This window comes from Parus major, chromosome 6 (assembly GCF_001522545.3).
Source record: "Parus major isolate Abel chromosome 6, Parus_major1.1, whole genome shotgun sequence".
In the NCBI taxonomy this organism is placed as follows: Eukaryota; Metazoa; Chordata; class Aves; order Passeriformes; family Paridae; genus Parus; species Parus major.
In genome coordinates, this window is record NC_031775.1 from 34198333 (window position 1) to 34216431 (window position 18099).

General features: G+C 34.4%; 1 protein-coding gene across 9 annotated transcripts in view; it reads right to left on the reverse strand.

The window, feature by feature from the left end:
* CFAP46 (cilia and flagella associated protein 46) overlaps positions 1-18099 on the reverse strand; it is a 72050-nt gene that overhangs the window by 6810 nt on the left and 47141 nt on the right. For 6 of the 9 annotated variants that reach the window (XM_015633282.3, XM_015633283.3, XM_015633281.3 and 3 more), the window contains 18 exons: positions 17321-17427; positions 16381-16563; positions 15454-15589; positions 14555-14734; positions 13946-14134; positions 13095-13229; positions 12015-12194; positions 10983-11150; positions 10076-10173; positions 9330-9409; positions 8770-8921; positions 5982-6103; positions 5522-5607; positions 4396-4560; positions 2688-2764; positions 2073-2133; positions 1945-1980; positions 703-805 (listed from right to left, as the gene is read on the reverse strand). In XM_015633282.3, the coding sequence (XP_015488768.1) occupies positions 703-805; positions 1945-1980; positions 2073-2133; positions 2688-2764; positions 4396-4560; positions 5522-5607; positions 5982-6103; positions 8770-8921; positions 9330-9409; positions 10076-10173; positions 10983-11150; positions 12015-12194; positions 13095-13229; positions 13946-14134; positions 14555-14734; positions 15454-15589; positions 16381-16563; positions 17321-17427 (2258 nt within the window). Of the gene's footprint in view, positions 1-702; positions 806-1944; positions 1981-2072; positions 2134-2635; positions 2765-4395; positions 4561-5521; positions 5608-5981; positions 6104-8769; positions 8922-9329; positions 9410-10075; positions 10174-10982; positions 11151-12014; positions 12195-13094; positions 13230-13945; positions 14135-14554; positions 14735-15453; positions 15590-16380; positions 16564-17320; positions 17428-18099 lie in introns of those variants that run through there. The other 3 variants (XM_015633285.3, XM_015633284.3, XM_015633289.3) reach the window with 3 other exon arrangements.

Consider the following 18099-nt stretch of genomic DNA (forward strand, 5'->3'; position numbering starts at 1 on the left):
AAATTCCAAAGGACTGACTGCTAAACTAGCAGCTAGGAAGGAAGGTCCAGTGATGGCCATGTTGTCTCATAGGGCTTGTCACTGTTTGACCTCTTGAGATCCCTTTTATTCCTCTATGGCTATGATCTTAAAAGCAAAGCATTTCTTTAATTTCTATATAATTTCTTATATAATTTCTATAAAAAACTACAAAGTGTGTTTATGAGTAGACTCCATAAAATGATATTAGCTTCATGATCAATGTTTGAAATTGGAAACTGTGTGATGTACCTTCACTACTCTGCTTCTGAAATCTGCACTCCCATTTACAGATGACTGAAGGTGCATGGAGATGCTACGGTTTTATTACTTGGATTTAAAAAAAAATAATGAGCAAAGTCAGAAATTACACTTATGCTCACATATGTGTATTCATCAAAGACTGCACCAGATGACTTTCTATCAAAGTTAGATTATTTGCACGTACAGCAAGTCTGACAAAACCAACCTGGCTAAATCACTTTGTGGCACTTTATTTCAGATCCCTAAAATATTCTGTCTATAAACCTAGATCTGTGTTTGATACAACAACAATAGTTTAAACTATGTGTTTATCAGCTCAGCAAAATGTGACCTTATTTTATGAACAATGTCTCTGACAACAAGCACAATTTTAAACAAGAAATATGGATAAAACAAGAAAGCAGATAGAATATTACATACCTTGGAGCACACATATTGCCAATGACACCCTCCCACTGCAGTGTAAATAGGTCATGGTATTTTTCTAGGATTTCCTTTATTTTGTGGGAAGGACTTGAACCTTCTGTAACAAGAGAATTTCAACATTATGAATGTAACATACTACAAACTATATTGGGCAATCTCAACTTCAATAACTTTAAAATGTCACTATCATATTTAGGGGGTTATAGGTCATCATTAGATTGAAACCTAAGCCTGGCTTTTAAAATTAAAACAATTGTGACGTTTTCAGAGTAAAATTGGGATGCCCATTTGAAAGGTGTCTTTTATAATGAAGAAGGATTATTTGGTAGATAGGTTAAGGACACAAAGAAAAAATTTTAGATGCCCCGAAAAAAAGATGAAGAACTGCAAACCAGTACTGCTCATATGGTTCTGTTGCAGAGGCTCAGAGAGGATGTGGGGGGATAAACTAACTGAGTTTCCAGGGTCCTGATTTCAGAAAACTCTTCTCTCCAAGGATATTGCACATTTAATGATGAATAATTTTCTGCTTTTGACTACATTTTCATACTAGTGTAAGTTAAAAGGTACACTCTAGAGTCAGATATTGAGCACATAAAGTGTTTTACATTGAAGTGCTGTGAAGGAGAACTGCAAAGGCATGGAGACACACTCTGTTATGCTACTGATTGCTCTGTAGCTTCTTTTGCATTGTGTTTAGACTTCATAACTACTTCAACACCTGAAGGGAGCCAACAAGACAAATGGAAAGAGACTATTTACAAGAGCATGTAGTGACAGGACAAGGGTGTATGGCTTCACACTGAAACATCGTTGGTTTAGGGTAGATACCAGGAAGAAAGTCTTCCCTGGCAGGGTGGGCAGGCCCTGTCCCAGGTGCCCAGAGCAGCCCCTGGATCCCTGGCAGTGCCCAAGGCCAGGCTGGACATTGGGGCTGGGATTCCATTCCTGGATTATTGGAAGGTGTCCCTGCCTGTGGCAGGGGGTGGAATGAGATGAGCCTTTAGGTCCCTTCCAACTCAAACCAGTCTGTCTTTCTGTGATTTAACTAAAAACCTCCATTAACTGTGATACCAGTACAGGTACTGTTACACCATTTACAGGTGATAAGCTGTGCTGTTCTGACGAAATGCAATGCTTTTTTGCCAACATCTTGATGTCATGACTTCATTTTTTCTACGAAACAATTGTAAATGCCATGGGTAGACTGTGAATAAATTATTTCATTTAGATTACCTGCTTCTCTTCCTTCATTATAGGGGTCAACAATATCTGATGAACAGTTAATCATAAATAATATTATTCAAATAACAAAAGAAAGAAATTTAGCTGATACACTTAGCCAATAGATTATGAAAGGATACATTTAAAATTACGTGTATCAACAGGCAAGCAATCAGAAGGTAGTTCACGATTCATTGGTGCCTACAATTGAAAAGAATACATATTTTAGTATGTGTTAAAATTTCAATTAAATACTAACAGCATTGCATACTTGGTGTCAAACAACTAAGAGAAAGACCTCAAACAACAAAAAAAGTTTGAATCTGGGCTTAAAAGCATCATGGTACTCAACTGTCAGTGGAAATTAATAAACTAATCTTTATTAGCTACAGTGCATATACATCTATTACACATATATACACACATGTGTGCACATATAGAGACATATATGCAAATATAAATACAGATTTATAAAAAAATATGTATTCACTATATAAAATGCAATATTTTGTTGTAGAAATTATTTTCAGTAACTTTAAGCAGCTTAATTTGTGGCCTATTAAATATGCCCCATTTATGAAATGTGATTTTGCAAAGAAAAAGCCCCTGCAAATTCAGCAGGAAGCAAGATTCTTATGAACTTAAGTGACATTCATTCCACTTCAGAATTCTAGCACACATAATGAGCTTCTGTGCAACCCACTTTCACACTTCTCTATGCAAGTTCTCATTTACAAATCAAGTTGAAAGTTCACCATTTGGGCATTCTTTTTCTGACGAGCTTTTGTGTATTTTTCTTTAGATACTTCAATTTTTTTTTTTAATTCTGTTTCTGTGAAAATAAAAAAAATATATAATTAATATATAGGCAGTTTTAGCAAGTAAATGTCCTTGAAGGACTATGTACATTTAATATGATGAAGTAGTGGTAGTAATAGTACTACTACTAGTAATAATAAAAATAGTAACCAGAACAACATATTGAAATGAAAAAATAAAAATTCATTTCAAAACATAGCAAGGTAAGGACATTACCCAAACCTTCCAGCCTAAAAATAAAGGCTTTAAAGTGGAAAACAAGGAGGAGATGTGATCCCTTAGACATGAAAATGCTTCATTACACTGCCAATTTTGGATAGAGTTGAACAGTCATCATCAAAGCATTTTCTAAGTCATTTACCATATCTATTAATTGCTATGTTAATGTAATAACGAAAGTTTCTGTGGGACACACAGAGATCTAAAGGAAAAAATAAGTTTAATATTTGAATTGGATTTATTTCTAAAAAAAAATTATTTAAGGGAATTTTAAAAAGCACAGAAAACTGTCTTATGTTTCTCACTATATATACAATTAGCACTCAGAGTACATCTCAGCCAGTTATCACTGAGTGCCCTGGAAGTTCATGGAAGCTTGACATACACATTAAAATCATATTGCTCATGTTTCCTCATTCAGTGGCCTCTGTCATAATTGCAAGGACAGAGACTTTTCAACTATGCCTTCTCTCATTCATCTACTTCTAAAATTATGCAACCATAATCAGTTCCACTCTGAAAAGGGAAAACCAGAAAATATTCTAATCTCAGACCACTTACAGTTCTTTCCCTTTAGAAAAAATGAGTGAAATGGAAAAAGAGAGATCAGGTTATACTGGAGGCTAAATATTACTAAATATTACAGATATGGACACAATACAAGAACCTCTCTGGAACATCATGTACAGAGTGAGATTTTTTTACACTTGGTCTATTTTTTATCTTGGACCAACTAGTTTTAATAATGTGGTTTTCTCTACATATGAGAAAAATGCAGCTTAACATTTTTATTATAGAAAGTATCTTTGATTCATACAAAAATGGCTTAGTACCTGCATTTATTACTCACTTCTAGATATAAGAAATGAATTTTAAGATGCCATAAAGAGAAGTTTACCAACTTTCCCTTACTTAACCTCATTTTGCTAAAGGGCTCATGTAGGGTGTGTCAGCAGTAGGGAAGGCTCATAAAGCCTGTGAAGATTTGATTTTTCCCAGGTGTATCACAAGAACTGAGAGGAAAGTATTTCAGAGAGTAAGATTTTTGATTTGGTATTTTAAACAAAGTCTAATAGCAGTATTAAAGAAAAGTTACAGAAGTGCAAATTCTTACTTCCTTTTTTTTCATTGCAGCTGGAAATAGCTTTGAAATTTTAACAATATGCTTGTAAATGTGTTTATAATTTTAGATTCCGCTGAGTTTTACATAATTCTTTAATGTGTCAAGGTTATTTTCAATTAGCTACCGCTGCACCTATAATCAGCCTGTACATTCTTGAAAAAAGTCTACTGCACTATCTAGTCCACCTAAAATACTGGAAACATATTGTGTGTGCTTGTCTTTCAGTAAAATAGACACCATAATTCATATTTAAATTTTTAAGTATAATTACGCTGAAGGAAAAAATGTTTATCTAATAGTACCTGACTCAGTCCAATGTAGTCGATTGTAGAGAAGCTGGAGAGAAAAATCTCTGGAAACAGAACTTATTCCTTCCTCTTTAAATATACTCAGAGCTTCCAAAGGCAATTCCATAAATAACGCATCCCATAGTAATACCACGCACAATCCTGAATCCACAGGTGTATCTAAAGAGATGTGACAGGACATGACTGAGATTTAGATATCAGTTTGTATATAAACAATTGCAGTTAGATGTAAAAACCTGTTTCCTGCATTATATGACACATGGACTTTACTGTACTGTGGATTAAGGGCATTAAGAAAAAAATATTTCTTTTTATATCATTACTCTTAGGATCTACTCAAATTCCTATGCACTTGTTAACACCAGTTCTTCAGAGGGAAAAATATCCCTGTATTAATAACTAACCATCTCAGGTCCAAGTCCAAAGTATATGCAATACACTCAGGAAAACAGTGCTTGGAAATACAAAATTGCCGCAGCAGTGACTGGATAAACAGAAGAGAGTTGTGAAGGAACTCTTATCCAATACCGTGTTGTTCTGTAGAAACATTTTGTTTCTGTTATTTAGGAAAAAAGTACTAAATATTATTATGGCAATATTTCTGTTCTACAGAAGAAAAGAATCTATTCTGCTCTTACATCTGTTTCTAGAGAAGGAGCAGATGCATGGGAAACAATTTATCCAGTTTTTGCAGGAGTATTCTTGAGATGTGTTTAGAGACATACTGTAGCATTAGGTTTGTATGCAAGCTAACAACCTGTGAGAGTCCATAAAGATAAAACCAAAACAAAAAGCAAAACAATGATATCTATTGACTTAATCTTAAGTTCTTTATTCTAGCTTTTCTCCTGAAAAATTGGTTAGTGATAAAGCCATTTCATTTAAGTGTCTACAGACCACATGATTTGGAAGATTCTAAATAGATGCAGAAGTATTGCTTCAGCATCTAAATTTGTTTTTAAAGTACTGAAATATTTGACTTGATAAAGAGAATGAAACTGAGAAAAACAATGGTAAAGCCTTTGCCCTCTGTTTTAAATAAAATTAAAACTGAAATTACTAGATTTTGGTACCTGTCCACACACATAGATACACACACACTAGGCATGGAAGCACATACCCTGCACTCCAGCTTGTTTGGTGTCCGTTTCTTTCATTTTCTTTTTTCCTGTTTCAGCTGTGGAAACTGATATACACTGGGATGCTCTGGGAAGAGGAAATTAATGGAAAATATTATCAGCTTCAATTTCTGCTTCAGTTTCAGTGAAATTTTACACAAAGGACACACTCCCATTGGTGTTCCTGTCCTTTAGAAATCCTGTCTTTAAACAGTTCGATGATAATGTTGCATCTTGAGCTTCAACTTAAGTATAACTTAAGCTGGAGAACAGTGCTTGTCAGATATGGCCATTAGTCTATCATACTGCTCACTCTCTTAGTCTGACATATTCTGAATAGACTCTCTTTCAAGACATGAAACATTCATTCAACACGGTATCCTTACTAAAACCATTCCTATATTTGAGGGACTTGAGTCACAGTTCTGTTCACACCAATCATAGTAAGTCAATATGTCTTACCTGACAGCAGAAAAATCAAACTGTGACAGTGTTGGTTTCAGATAGTCTTCCATAATTTCTATTATTTCAGAGAAATCTGATGTCAAATCAAGCTCAGTATCATCTATTTTCTCAGTTGGAGTCTATCACACACATAGAAACAAAAATTGGAATACTTTCAATCTCCATCGTTATTAAATACCATTACATATATAAATTTTGAAATACATTAAATCAGAGAGCAAATAAAATAATGTGAAAGATTGTAAAATGGAAAATATAAATATAAGAAGTTGGTTTCAAAACTTTATTTCAAAATTTTTATCAGCATTTTGCAAAATACTCTAACATTAGAATTACTAGAAGGTGTCAATACTTATTATTATTTAAACAATTAAAATACTTCAGCAATTTCAATGGAGAATGGCAGAAAACTAAAGCAGAAAGAAATTATAATGTGTTCCTTCAAATAATGAGAAGAAATTGCATAAGGGCAACTTTGAGAAGTGACCAGAAACTGTATGATGAACACAGAAGAAGGAAATGAAAGCATATGGAGAGATCAGTAGAGCAAATTTAGGGAAAAAAACCAATCAGAATGAAGAAAACAGATAAAGAGAAAATAGAATCATGTACAAGAGAAAGACATTGAAAATGGAGATTTGTAAAATCCAACCTAGATGGACACAAATCACTAACTGGACAAATGAGCCCAACTAAATGGTGAAGAATGTTGGTATTAATGACTGAACTCCTCCTCCAAGGCTTGTGTGGCTCAGTACAGGGTGCATGCATAAGTTCTGGGAGTTTAATGCATGTGCTTTTTAAAAACCTGCGTCACTTGTTCTTTTCACCTGTTCAACCTGACACACTCTTATGACCTTTTTTTTTACTTACCCAACTACAGCAATCTTTACAAACCTGCCACTACAACAAAGGCTGGCCACAGGCAAGAGAAAGTTATTATCATCACTTCAACCATCTGCAATACTCTGTATTTTAACAGAAAGATGCTAACATGATGACTAAAACAGAATTATAATTCAAAAACCGGATTTGTCAATGCCCAGGGTAACCCAAAGTGTTATTGTATTCTTTATCTGTGCCCAAAATTGTCGCTGTTTCTTTCAGGTTACACAGCAGGAACCAGAACCAAGGGGCAGAGGAGTTCCAGATCCTTGTAAAAGTCAGAGTCCCCCAAGCAGAGCTCTCTTGCCTTTTGACTTTTGCCATAGAGCTGAGGCAATGCAGGTGGAGGCTCCCTTTTTGGGTTTTCTTTTCTGTTTTTTTCAGGGGTTGATATGAGTGGGGTTTTTTTCCAGAGGCTACATTTCACAGTCCTGGACATCCTCAGGGCAAATTCCACAAGTGCCTGTTGGCAGCCACCATCAAAGCAAGATGAGCAGAGCAGCCCTGCTCCTGTGGTCACCCCAGCCTGCCAGCAGTGCCTGGCCAAGGTGAGAAAGAACCAAGTTTCCCCAGCCAGCTGCCCTGCTGTGTTCTCCTGAGAGGAAGGCGAAGGCCCAAGCTCCAGCCCTTGACCAAGTGCCAGTCTCCAGCGTGGTGGCCGCTGGTGGAGAGGCTGGGGCGTTGATGTCATTTTCCCTTTGCCTCCCCCCACTCCATACTGGGGTCCCTCCACCACTGTGAGCTCCTCTTTGGCCCTGGGGAGCCCAGGAGATTTCAGCAACTAATGAGTATTAATGTTATTTCTGCCTATTGCTCTTTCATTTTTTAAGCTGTTATTTTTTCATTTATATCTACTCATGTTCGTTTCTCCTTAATGGTGGAAAGGGATTGGTTAAAGCTACAAGGGGAGGTTAACTCATTTTAGAGTGTCCATCTCTTATAATTGTCTTAAACCAAGATGGTCAAATTAGTGTAATTAAAACAATGAAAACGTGTACAGGAAGTTCAAGATGATCTTCATTTTTAACCTTTATATTAATAATGAAAATAGGCCAATACCAGCTTTTATTAATGCTACGTTTCACAGTGAATTTTCTTTGGAATTGTAAAACCTGAGTTTATCTAATGAAGCCAAAATTAAAAGTAAAATGCTAGGATTTCTATTTGTACATTTCATGTGTAGAAAATTTTCTGTCACCTAGGAGATAACCTAGGTGTGAAAGCTGTAGGTTTTTTTTAGTACCTTTATGTTGCACAACTTGCGCTCACTGACTGTGATAATGTTATTATAGAACTGAACATTCCTGCAGTTACAGTTACAGAAAACTTTTATCATCTAGAAGTTAAGAGTGTTCTACAAACTTAAGACTCCGCCAAAACATGTCCTTGAAGGAAAATTTTGAGACTGTCTTGGATCAACTGCACTCTGACAAAGAGCTACAGTGCAGAAGTTATTGTATGTCCCAACAGAAAACTTTTCTGTATTGGAAATCAGTAATAAATCTCTGGCTAAGGTAGTCTTATTTTAATTAAAGGGTTACAATCTATGATCCTGTTTTTTTCCATGGAACAGCAGGGACTTTCATGTCATATGAAAGGCAGGGTACAAATGCAAAGGCAAATCTCTGAAATACGGTACATTTTCAAGTAAACTGATCCCAACTGCATCATTTCAATTTTGATAAACTACTGAACATTTCAAAACTCCTGAATGATAAATACAGCAACAATAGCACAGTAAGATTAAATTTTGAAGCAGAGTACAAAGAATATAGTAACTGTGAAGACTAGGGATGCTGCACTCGGAATGAACTGAAAAATTCTGTGTAAAGAATGTCTATCATAGTTTTAGTACGTATTTTCCACCCAGTTTTAAATATAAGGTAATAAAATATATTACCACATCTGTTTTGGAGACACACTCTTGCGAGTTCTGAATAACAGGTTTTTTAGGATGATTCTTCATCTTTTGCTGCTTGTAAAGTCGCATTTTTTCCAACAAAATATGAAACGTATCAGGATTCACAGGAAATCGAGAGACTTTTGCTTGCACTATTAAAAGAAGGATAACACCCTCTAAAGAGTCTTCTTGAGACATATTTGTACTTGAAGAAATGATTGTACAAATATCATCAGTTTCTAGTTGTGGTATTCTTTGAAAATAAAATCTTGATTATATATATATAAACACAAAATATATACAGATGTGTACAATGAAAAAAACTATTATTATTTATTTATAACAACTTTGGCCTTCAAATATAAACAAAAATTATCTAAATTGTGACTAGATACATGACATCTGATAATGAAACATATATTTATGAATTTATGTCCCTTGCTAATTAAGAAGAGTTGAAATTATTTAAAAATTTTACAAACTGCAACAGTGAAAGATATGAGCCTTCTCATAACTTCAGTGCAATGATTTTTATTTCTTCAAAAGTAAGAGGTACTTACCCCTTCGCTTAGTGAGTTTTCCTTTCTGCTGTGCAGTACTTACTTCGGGCATCTTAATCAATGAACTGTACAACTGTGATCTGTGGAAAGAAGAAAAGTGCTGAATAGATTATTTGGCTGTCTAGCTTTGTTTATATGACTCAAATTTATTAGGTGAGTAATTATTGCCCTCTAATTTAATGTGCTCACCAATACTCTCATGATGCAGTAACTACCCCCACCTTGGGTGCAAAAACCTGCAAATTCCTGGAACAAACTGAGAGTAGTATGGTAAATTCTTTTATTAGTGTATAATCAATAAGGTAGATTTCTATTTGTTCCATTACAAGAGTTAAAAACTTATAAAATTGGTGAATGCCCTTATTGTCAGTTGCTATAGCTCAATTTATGAGCTAGTTTATTGCAGCTAATTAGGCTGCAATAATCAGATAATTGGTGGCTTTATAAAGTTAAATATGACCCCTTCAAACATTTCCAAGAGCATAAGCAATAAAAGCAGAAACTCTTAACAGAATTTAGGACAGATATCAAGAATGGCCTGAAACCTTTCAAGCAACTCTGGAGATTTAAGAGATAATTAGGGAAACTGAAAGAATAGAAAACATACAACTGAGCTGCAGGCAGTTTGATCTATATATTAATTAGTGCATTATCCTAAAATTCAAGTCCATTAAAATATTCCACCAGGTAAATAAATATTATAATTGTAACAAACAGTACAAAATCAAAATGATTAAATTTTATACCTGTCTTCTGAATGCTGGAGAATAACTATGCAGAAACTGGCCGGCAATTCGTCCACTATATTAAAATGTTCAACAGGAATGCAGAGGTTTCTCCATGCCTGTACAGTAGTTCAGAAATCCTATTATTTTTATAGACTTTATAAACCCCATTCTCAATGCTTTAATTAGAAAATTGATAGTGATTCTGGGAAAGAATTCAGACACTCAGCAGTTGTGCCAGGACAGTAGGCTCTGTGCAAACAACAGGAAATTCTGCTTCCCTGTGAGGGAAGTGGGCACTGGCACAAGTTGTCCAAGGAGGCTGTGGAGCCTCCATTCTCAGAGATAATTCAGCAGCCACCTGGACATGATCATGGACAACAAGCTCTAGGTGACCCCTGTTTGAGCAGAGGGGTTTACAAGATGACCTTCAGAAATTTTTTCTAACCTCAGCTATTCTATGATCATGTAATTTTTGAGCAGTGCAGAAGAACATATAAATATTATTTAAAACAAATTACAACTAGTATCTTAGTCCACTCTTCATAACAACATGACTTTTATGGCCACTACACAATTTCTGAAGTTAAAATGCTATCAAATACTAGCGGAGTATTAGCAAAGGAAATTAGTAGAATAATTCATAGTAATATTTATATTTGAAAAAAAATTTGCTAGAGACACTTCACCAACAAGTACTATATAAAATTGTATTTGGTTTATGTGGCAAGATTTTGGTAGCAGAGGAATGTGCAAGGGTGGCTCTTAGAATCTCAGAATTGTTCAAGTTGGAAAAGCCCTCAGAGACCATTGAGTCTAACTGCTCTCTCAGCACCACCAACCCATGTCCTGTATAAACACATATATCTCTCTGTGTGCATTTATTTATCATATGTATAAACCCCTAGTAAGTAGCTCTGAAAGTTACCATCGAATTAGCAGTCAGTTGCTGTTCCACACATTTTAGAAGATCACTTGTGTTTCTGTGTTGTTTTAACTGATTCTGAAGATGCAGCAATGCTGCCAGCTGAGAGCTGCTGGTGTTGGATGTTGCAGTTAGAAGGATACTCTTCATCATCATAGACACTGAACAACTCTGTAAAATTTTTACATCTATTTATTTTCCTTCACAAAAATAAAACAAATAAATATATACACTAGGTTTTTTATAACATATATCTATGTTGAAGAGAAGTTCTCTTCCATGAAAGGTGAGATGAACCAGCAAAGGACTGCTGTTTGTTCTTACGGGTTAATGTAAACAGTCTGACAACAAAACTAAGGAAGATTCCTTAAATACAAATAGCTGGAATTGATTTCTTAGTCTACATTTATCATCAAGGACTTTTCATTTATCATCATCTTTTCTTTCAGCAAACACACTAATTCAGTCCTTTGAACTAGGAACTATGAGTTATTTGCTCCTGAAGCAGGGGATATAAGCCCTAAAGCCATTCTGCATATTCTCTTTGATGGAGGCACATATTCACATGCATAGACCTTCAAGTGATCAATGGGACTGTGCTGGGCAGGTATCGATCTGACAAACTGAATGTAAACTGAATTATCCACTTCAAAACAATGATTGAACAAATCCAGAGAAACATTTTTTAAATTATCTGTTAGGGAAGGATGAGACTGTATTTTGTGGCAATGTCTTATCTTTGCAAATTAAAATATAATAATTCATTCCTATTAAACTTTATTCCTTGTATGCCATAATCAATGAAAATGTCAGGTCAAACACAACAGATAACAGAATTGTTAAAAAAAAAAACACTGATCAAATGTCCTGAACTCAGAAAATACATATTTGATGACCTATATTACACACTGGTTCTTACACAGAACCCTATATGTGTTCTGTATGATCAATTTGCAGACTATCCAAATACAGTTTAGTTTATGCAACTTCAAACATCCTCCCACTGAAAAGCAGCACAGTTGTTAGTGGTCTTACCTGATGAAGTGACAAAAACTGGCTGGTTGAAATTGGATCAAACTGTTGAAAGCATTCAGCCATTTCCAAACTAGCATGAGCCAGTACATCGGTAACATTATGACTGAATGCAACAGCCATGGACTGTAACAAAGCCTCACTGGATTGAGAAAGATACTTCTGAGCCATCCTTTGTTGTGTCTAAATGATAAAAATAAAAAGCTTTATATTAAAATTGGCTAATATTAAGTATTTGTTACATACACCAATTACAGCATGTTAGAGAAGATATATATTGCTTTTTAATGAGTAATTTTAATGCCTTTTAAGGCACTTAATGTATGATCAAAATATGCAAATACTGATTATTTTTTTTGGAAGACACCAACATCGGTTATACAACACTAAAAAATATTTGGTTTATCACAGAAATTTCTTTTAATATAAAGTGTGTACTCAGCAGAATGGACTTTAAATTCCAGGCAATATGAGCAGTTCAGAATCAAGGATCAATAAAACTGTTTCTGTGGACAGTTAACCATATTTAGTCCAAATTAACCTACAAATCCCTTAACTCAGGTATTTATTGATTTTACTAGCAACACAAACTGTACATTCCCAATTCCTAGTGGGCTTTCAACTGCAGTAATTAAGAGATCAGCTCACTGAATTTCACAAATGTTTTATGATAGAAGTAATTTCTTTCTTTGTTCCCAGCCTGCAAAATATTATGCTCCCTCAAAAAGTTGTATCTGTGAGGGAGAAAGAAAATGCCTGCTCATCTAGTCCTTGTTGCTACAAGCTCTATCAGTGGGAAACCACTGAAGGAGAAATTCTTTCTTTCTAGGGGAAGCTCATTCAGGAGCTCCCACACAATCCACCGAGGAGCAGGACAGAGCTACGCAGCAGAGAGTGATGGAAAGCTGTTAGCTGCAAGGTATTTTGTAGATTTTTATCTTTTTTAAGATCCAGTTTTTGTCACAACATTTCCATTATCAGTTTAAACAGAACAGATAAGCTAAATCTTAAGCTTATGGATAAGCTGTTACTCCATAAAAAGAAAGCACGCAAATTCTAATGCAAGCTTATAAAGTAATATACCTTTAATTCCTGTATTTTCTTCCTATACTTATCATTATGACTTTTTTTAGTCGATAAACCATTCTCTGTCATGCTCTGTTCACTGCATTCAGCTGAAGTAAGTGAAGATTTTCTGATGTCTGATTTAGCATCTTCCTACCCATCACAGAATAAGAAAAGGAACAATTAATCACTCCATTAAGTAAGGCAGGCTTCATTTCTGTTGTGAAAGTTTATGTGAAAACAGAATTAAATGAAATCACTACCTCGATCCCTTCATGGTGAGAGATTTAGTAATACTATCAACCATCAAAATTTCATAGTATGTTATGAAGGCAATATGACCAACATAAACTAAAAAGACCCCCCCATACAACCTCTAAGAGTTTGACTTTCTCATATTTGTATTCCACTCACTTCTTCTAAAATTTTTAATTCATCACTGAATTTAAAATGCCCCCAAAAACTCTCCTTTTTTTTATGTAGGGATCTTTCTATTACACAAAAAAAACTTAAAAATCCAAGTTTTTAACCTACAAATCAATACTTCTTGAGCACATGGATTCAGAGACCGTATGTCTCTCACCCTTTAAGGCATTCAAGGAATTTTTCTATCTCTCTTTTGAAAATAATGTAATTAGCATATCTCACAAACAAATCAAAAATTAGCTAAATGAGGACAGCATGTAGGCAGAAGCATGTTTTTTGAAGTTATTCATTTTGCCATCTATTTTTATTATGGCTTGCATGCAGTATATAAAGCCTTACTCTACATAAAGAGCAGCTTTTATACAAATGTATACAGAAAAAAATATTAGAGCAGATAAACTTTACACAGAAAAATAAATATAACTGAACAAAAGAATGCATACCATAATATTTGGCTTCCAGTAAATCTCTGAATATACAGGATCCACATTAATGGCAAGTAAATGAAGGGTTTTTCCAGTTAGATACAGGCATTTGGATTTGATGTTGGGGCAGCCTTTACAAAGATTCTGTATGTTTGCTAACTGAGCCAGTGTAATATGAGCCATGGTGCGTTCCATATACTTCCAATCCTGGTAAAATACACATTTATATTTATTTGGCCATATATCCCTACACAGACAGAAGAATGTATTTTTAAAAAATGTAAAACATGTATATTCACCTACAAATACATAAGTTAAATATGATTATACTTTCAATTACAAATGAGCTTTCTTCAATAGATACACAAACTCATTAACAACTGATTTAGAAAAAAAGTTCAATGTAATATCCATAAGCAAAATTCAAACACTGCCAAGGAAAACATGGGATAAAGGGAGGGCGACCAGTAAACCATCTCCAAGACTAAAACCACACAATTCAACCTCCATTGCTACAAAACTACTTGACTGGTCTGGGAACCCATTTCCTCAGTATTGAGAGAAGTTGTGCTATGGAGAGCCTTGATATACTTTGTGCAAGTCATAGGACTAAATCTTTTGTATTACCTGTTCTATTGCATCATCTTCAATGATTAATTCCTCCACAAATTCATGAAATGATGTTTCTCCCACATTTTTATGCTTTTTCTCAGTAATGACAAGATGAAAAATATCCAAAAGAATTTCTGTAAGATTTATTTTTCTAAGAGCTAGTTGTCTCATTAATGGGATACTAACATTTTTGCTCTGAAACACAAAAGAAAGTAAAATTTTAATTTCAAGTGTTTTTGCAAATTTACCTGATAAGAAATTAGAATGTTGTACTTCTTCTAACCAAAGAAACACACATTTTAGCATTACCACCTTGACAGAGCATAAATATTGCAAAGAAGATATTTAAGTAATTTAAAATAATACTTCAATGTCAAATATATTACAAGGCAATCGAAGTAGCTTCATCAAATAAGAGCAGCTGGGTTTTTGCTTTCCACATTTTATATACCTGGTACAAATATGTAATATCTAATAATACTACATCCACAGCAGCAAAGTAGGATGCAGGCTTTCATTACCCAAAATACACTATTTTGAAGACAGGTGTTCTTTATTAGTAATAGTGTTTTGTGAAGACTTTTTGTTTCTCCTGAGAAGAAACACATTTTAAAGAATTTTAAACTTTCAAGGTATTTAGAGAATCAAAAATATCTCAAAGTTTATACTTTATTCTTTTATAGCTATTAGATAAATGTCAGAAATAAATAAACTTGACAAAGGTGAAACAAATCCTCTTTTTATCCCTTTTTCAAGTGTAAATTATTTTGGATGCAGTATTTCCTTCTATATACAAAGAATGTTTATAATTACAAGATAATTCCTGGAAGCCCCAAATGAGATTATCCAAGAATGAGTGAATATTACAATTAACTAGGTTTCCTTTCCACAATTAAGAGGAAAAAAGTCAGTACCTCATTAAATGCAAATAAACTACAAATGCTATGAAATACTTCCTCTGTTTTGGATACTGCTCTTTGAGCTAAGTTATAAGCATCTAGATAGTGACTGTGTTTGTCTTTTTTGTTCCTTTCCTTCTTGGCAATCATCCTGAAAAAAAAACCCAAAACAACACCATAAACTCAAAAGAACTAACATAAGAAAGTGCTGATTTTTATGGCATCAACAATGTTGAACATATAGAATAAAATAATAAATCAATTAATAGATTAAATAGATTAATTATAGACAAAAATATCAAATTTGTGTATGAATTTTTGATTTTAGCTTTGTATACAAGCTATTTTCCAAGGTCTTATTCTTAGAACTGTACTGCTGCAATGCAAGAAGACGCCAAGAAAGACAGGTGATATTCTAGAGTATGCATTGAGCAGGAACACAATGGCAATATACCAGGTACAAAACAGATCTCAGCTGTTTTAAGGGATATTTCACAACAAGCTGGGATTCCAAGCTCTTTGCTTGGATTCCATGTTTTGCATTTCGACTGTCGCAGCAGTTTTTAGAGAAACATTTCAACAGTAAGAATTGCAAAAGCCTGTAAATACTAGAGAATGATTGGTGTGGCTGCCTCACCAATGGCAGTCAAAATGGCAAGTCAAAAAGCTGACTTAAGAGACCCTGACACTTTGTTTTGACCTCAAAAGAGAACAAAAGAGAGCTCTGCCTTCAGTGAAAACAATTTTGGATTCTACAATATATTTTTGAATACAAGAACACATGAAGAATGCAAACAGACATCTAGCACCAATATATAAAACCTAATAATGTTATCTGTGCTTTTCCATCTTAATTAGACTACAAAAAGTAAACAATACACTTCATGGAATAGTTCAACCTAAATGAAGTTTTTCAATAGAGCTATAGAGGTATGGTCCTACCTGTGAATATTTGCACATTCCAGCAGTATTTCAGCACCATAGTATTTATGGCCTTGATGAAAAAAGTCCTTCTGAACTTTAACTAATTTATTGTAGGATTCCTGTAGAATGTGTGGCAACTGAGCAGAATTAGCATTAACTGTCATATGATCCTGGGCAAAATGTATCTGAATAAGTGTTTTTCTAGAAATAAAAATGAAATACAAGATAGTCAGAAAACACAGGCTATTTTTGAGAGCAGACACATTTCTCTCTGCTTTCCTTTAAATTCTAGGAGCTCTACCAAAAGCGTAATAAATGTGTGTTTTACAGATTATAGTAATTCTGAAAAAATTCTGTTATATTTTGAGATTAGAGAAGATATCTCACTTGTTCCATGTATCTAATTATTCCATCTTACTAAGCCTAATCAGTCTTCTAAATACAGATGAAAAGAGAAGACCGATAATAGTCTTCTTTTTCTGATTGAGAAGCTTCCCATTTATGGAAAGAGACAGTGCAAGTGTTGAATCCTTCTCTCCCTTTACCAACACATTATAATGTCTCTGTGCTGGGATTTCGGGGGAACCAAACTCATTGTTTAGTCTCACCATGAACAGGCTCCTTGGCTCACGGTGAGAACAGAAGTCAGGAGTGTTCAAACATAGATAAATATACATTGCACCTTTAGGTAACTACACTGCAAGCTATGCACAACGGGTTGTGGTACCTACCAGTATAACAGCTAGTAGGGCTACATGCAAGCATTTGGGAAGGAAATACAGAAATTTTGAAAAAAAATTAATAAACCAGTCCACCACATAAATGACCGAGAACAAAAATATTTTAGAATCCACATAATTTGCCATATTAAAGTAAGACACCATTGTAAAAACCACATATATTTACAATGTCGCTGCATATTAGAAGCTGGGCATATTTATGAGAAAAGACAGCTTACCTGGCTTCAAGGGATGCAATGATAAAACCCAATTCTGATTGCCTGCCAGGTCTCTTCAGTAAAGTAGACCGAAGCACATTTACAGTATGTTCCAGTATCTCACAAGCCTACAGTTAACACCAGAATTTTCATAATTGTATTTCAAATGTCTATGGATAGTAACAAACATTCATTTAGAAAGCTTAAATTTTGTACATGAACATGTTAATTATCCCCAAGATGGCTGGCTCCTGATAACTGCAAATAAGCCTAGGAAGTCTGAGGTATGACCATAAATACTTTTATGATTACCTGAATGGTGCATATACATACAAGGAGAGAAGATGGAGCCAGATTCATCTTGGAGGTACATAGCAAACAACACTAAATATGAGCTTAGTCAAAATCCAGATTATCCCTCTACAAGACACAGCCTTGCACAGTTTAGATCAAGACAGGTAAGATCACAACAGGTTAGATCATCACAGAAATAAGACTTTATACTGAAACTCATGAAAGTTAAGGGTTTAAAAGTAAATGGATATTTTGATGTTATAGGGTTTTAGTAAAAAAAACCAAAACAACAAAAGTGTTACAGAAGTATCTTCTAGAATCTAGAAATAATCCTTGTAAAACTATTTGAAGTATTTGTGAAGGAAAAGAATAATAGAAAATAATACCGAAAGGTGTGATTTTTATTGAATATGGAAAATAAACAGACCAGTGTTAATGGAACTGTCTGAATACAAAACAATTCTAACCAAGAGAATCAGATCTCTGGGATTTAGTCATACATACTA